The following is a 2,170-nucleotide window of genomic DNA, read 5'->3' on the forward strand; positions in this document are numbered from 1 at the left end:
AGAATATTCATAACATTCACAGCATTTGTAAAAATATTCAGAACATATGCAATATTCGTGTCAAATTCCGATATTTGAGTAAACATTTAGATATTCATTCGACTGAATTTTTTGTCATATGCCCCTAGAGAATATTGCTAGCCCGGGCTTTATTGCATCTTTTCCGAACGTGATTGTTGCTGCGTGCAAATTGTTGCTTCTCTCTGCCACTGTCGCCGCCGCAAGAGTGGCATCATCAAATGGAAAAATGCAAAATTGAAACTATCGCTCGAATGTGCATAAGTTTTGAATATGCATTGTAACCGATGTAAATAAAATGTCATTCCCGATCGTTTATTGATGTGAAATATGGAATAGAAAACGATGGGCGGAAAAACAGCCATCCACTCACTCAACCACCATCAGTGCTGCATATACAAAAGGGAATATTTTGCAATACGAAAAGAAAATCAACAACCATTTCTATCACTTTATGTGTATATAATAAGTGGATTTGCACTATTGTTTGTCGAGTGTTTTTCATGTATGGCTGCTCCTTTCGACACACCTGATGTAAACGACGCGACGCAATCGTCATGCCAATATCGGATTTGTGCGCTTCGTTAAAGTGGCAAAGGTGTGTACGCAACAACAGCTGCAAAATATGATGATTTTCTCATGCATGCCTCGTAACATCCACACATTGATAGGCTATTCGGGAAGAAAAAAATCCGATTCAAATGATAATAAATCTAAAAAGCTCAAGAAAAAAATCTGCTACCGATCCACGTATATTGAATTTCTTATTCGATCGACTGCTAATAGTATCGATTCTATTAACCAAAATCTGGTCCCAAAAATTGTTATAAATTTCCATCTTTTATGCTTATGTGTAGGTAACTTTACTTTTAAGGTATCAAATTCCATATTTTGGATATTCTCCTGGTTTTTTTTTTCTTTTTGATATATATATATATATATAGTTCATGCAAAAATGCCCTTCTAAATATTCAATTCACAAACTAATGATATGAATTCGGTTTTGCAGGTTTTACACGTGATTGATGATATACTGACGCCATTAATGGCAAATCCGGCCACATCCAGCGATATAAATAATCCAGATGCTTTTCAATTCTTAACCTATTCGGATAACTTGGATATTGGCGGTCATCGAATTCGGTGAGTATCTATTTGTGTCTTATTTATGATGTTTGCTATGTGTACCTCTCTCCTCGTCTCTCTCCCTATCTCATTCTTACTCTATATTGGCTGCAGTCGCTTTCTATGGCGCATACACACAAATTCGGGCATTGTATGGAATTTTAATGTTGTTATTTTTACGTGTTCACAGGTCTTATCGTCAGCGTGTTATTGCTAACACCAAAGAGTTAGTTTACCAAGCGAACGGCGGTTTTACATTCTTCATTCCGGTGGAGGAAGGCTTTAAGGTGAGCCACTGAACTTTTTTCCAATACAAACTCCGTGTAAAGTTGTGCATTACGACGCGTTATTTATCCTAAATGTTTGTAAGATTTGAGCTTACATACAAAGTTTAATTCTCATCGGTGTCGGAAAATACATCATCATAGCAAGAGCTGGATAGAGTCTATTTTGGCCTTACAATAATGTAGCAGGGCACAATGCGTTTTCTTCATTGCACTTGAAATTTATGCATACAAACTTTGCACGCCGACACATTTAATCGAAAATAAACATTTGTATTGTAAGCGTGTGCACTGTGCAACCTGCATGATGATGATGCATATTGGAAGATAATAATAATAAATCGCATTATACATTGAATGTATTGAACTGTCTGCTTGGTTTTAAAATATCATAAATAATATATATTCTGTACATTTTAGCCACATCCACGTCCGGATCTTATTGATAAGAAAGTAATTGATGGACATATTATTCCAAACCGTGTTGTGTTCACTAAATCAGCACCCATCGAACAGCCATTCGAAACGCTCGCATTCGAAGATAACATCAAAGTTACAATTACGTTCTTTACACAGGGCGAGGGCAAGAATATGAAAAGTAAGTTCGGTTCACAACCATATCCATCTCAATATTTCATAATAAAATATGAATATTTTAATTTATGAACTCATTTCAATTGATATTTGCTTTGCCTTTCTCTCTCTCTCTCTCTCTCTCTCTCTCTCTCTCTCTCTCTCTCTCT

The 2,170-nt window shown here is 36.0% G+C and overlaps 1 protein-coding gene across 6 annotated transcripts in view; it reads left to right on the forward strand.

Annotated features, from left to right (window-relative positions):
• LOC129578847 (fasciclin-1) overlaps positions 1-2,170 on the forward strand; it is a 100,752-nt gene that overhangs the window by 70,518 nt on the left and 28,064 nt on the right. For all 6 annotated transcript variants that reach the window (XM_055468035.1, XM_055468031.1, XM_055468033.1 and 3 more), the window contains exons 5-7: positions 1,028-1,161; positions 1,334-1,430; positions 1,848-2,025. In XM_055468035.1, the coding sequence (XP_055324010.1) occupies positions 1,028-1,161; positions 1,334-1,430; positions 1,848-2,025 (409 nt within the window). The remainder of the gene's footprint in view (positions 1-1,027; positions 1,162-1,333; positions 1,431-1,847; positions 2,026-2,170) is intronic.

This window comes from Sitodiplosis mosellana, unplaced genomic scaffold (genome assembly GCF_009176505.1).
Source record: "Sitodiplosis mosellana isolate CC-2019 unplaced genomic scaffold, AAFC_SMos_1.0 Smas_scaffold_6226, whole genome shotgun sequence".
Lineage (NCBI taxonomy): Eukaryota > Metazoa > Arthropoda > Insecta > Diptera > Cecidomyiidae > Sitodiplosis > Sitodiplosis mosellana.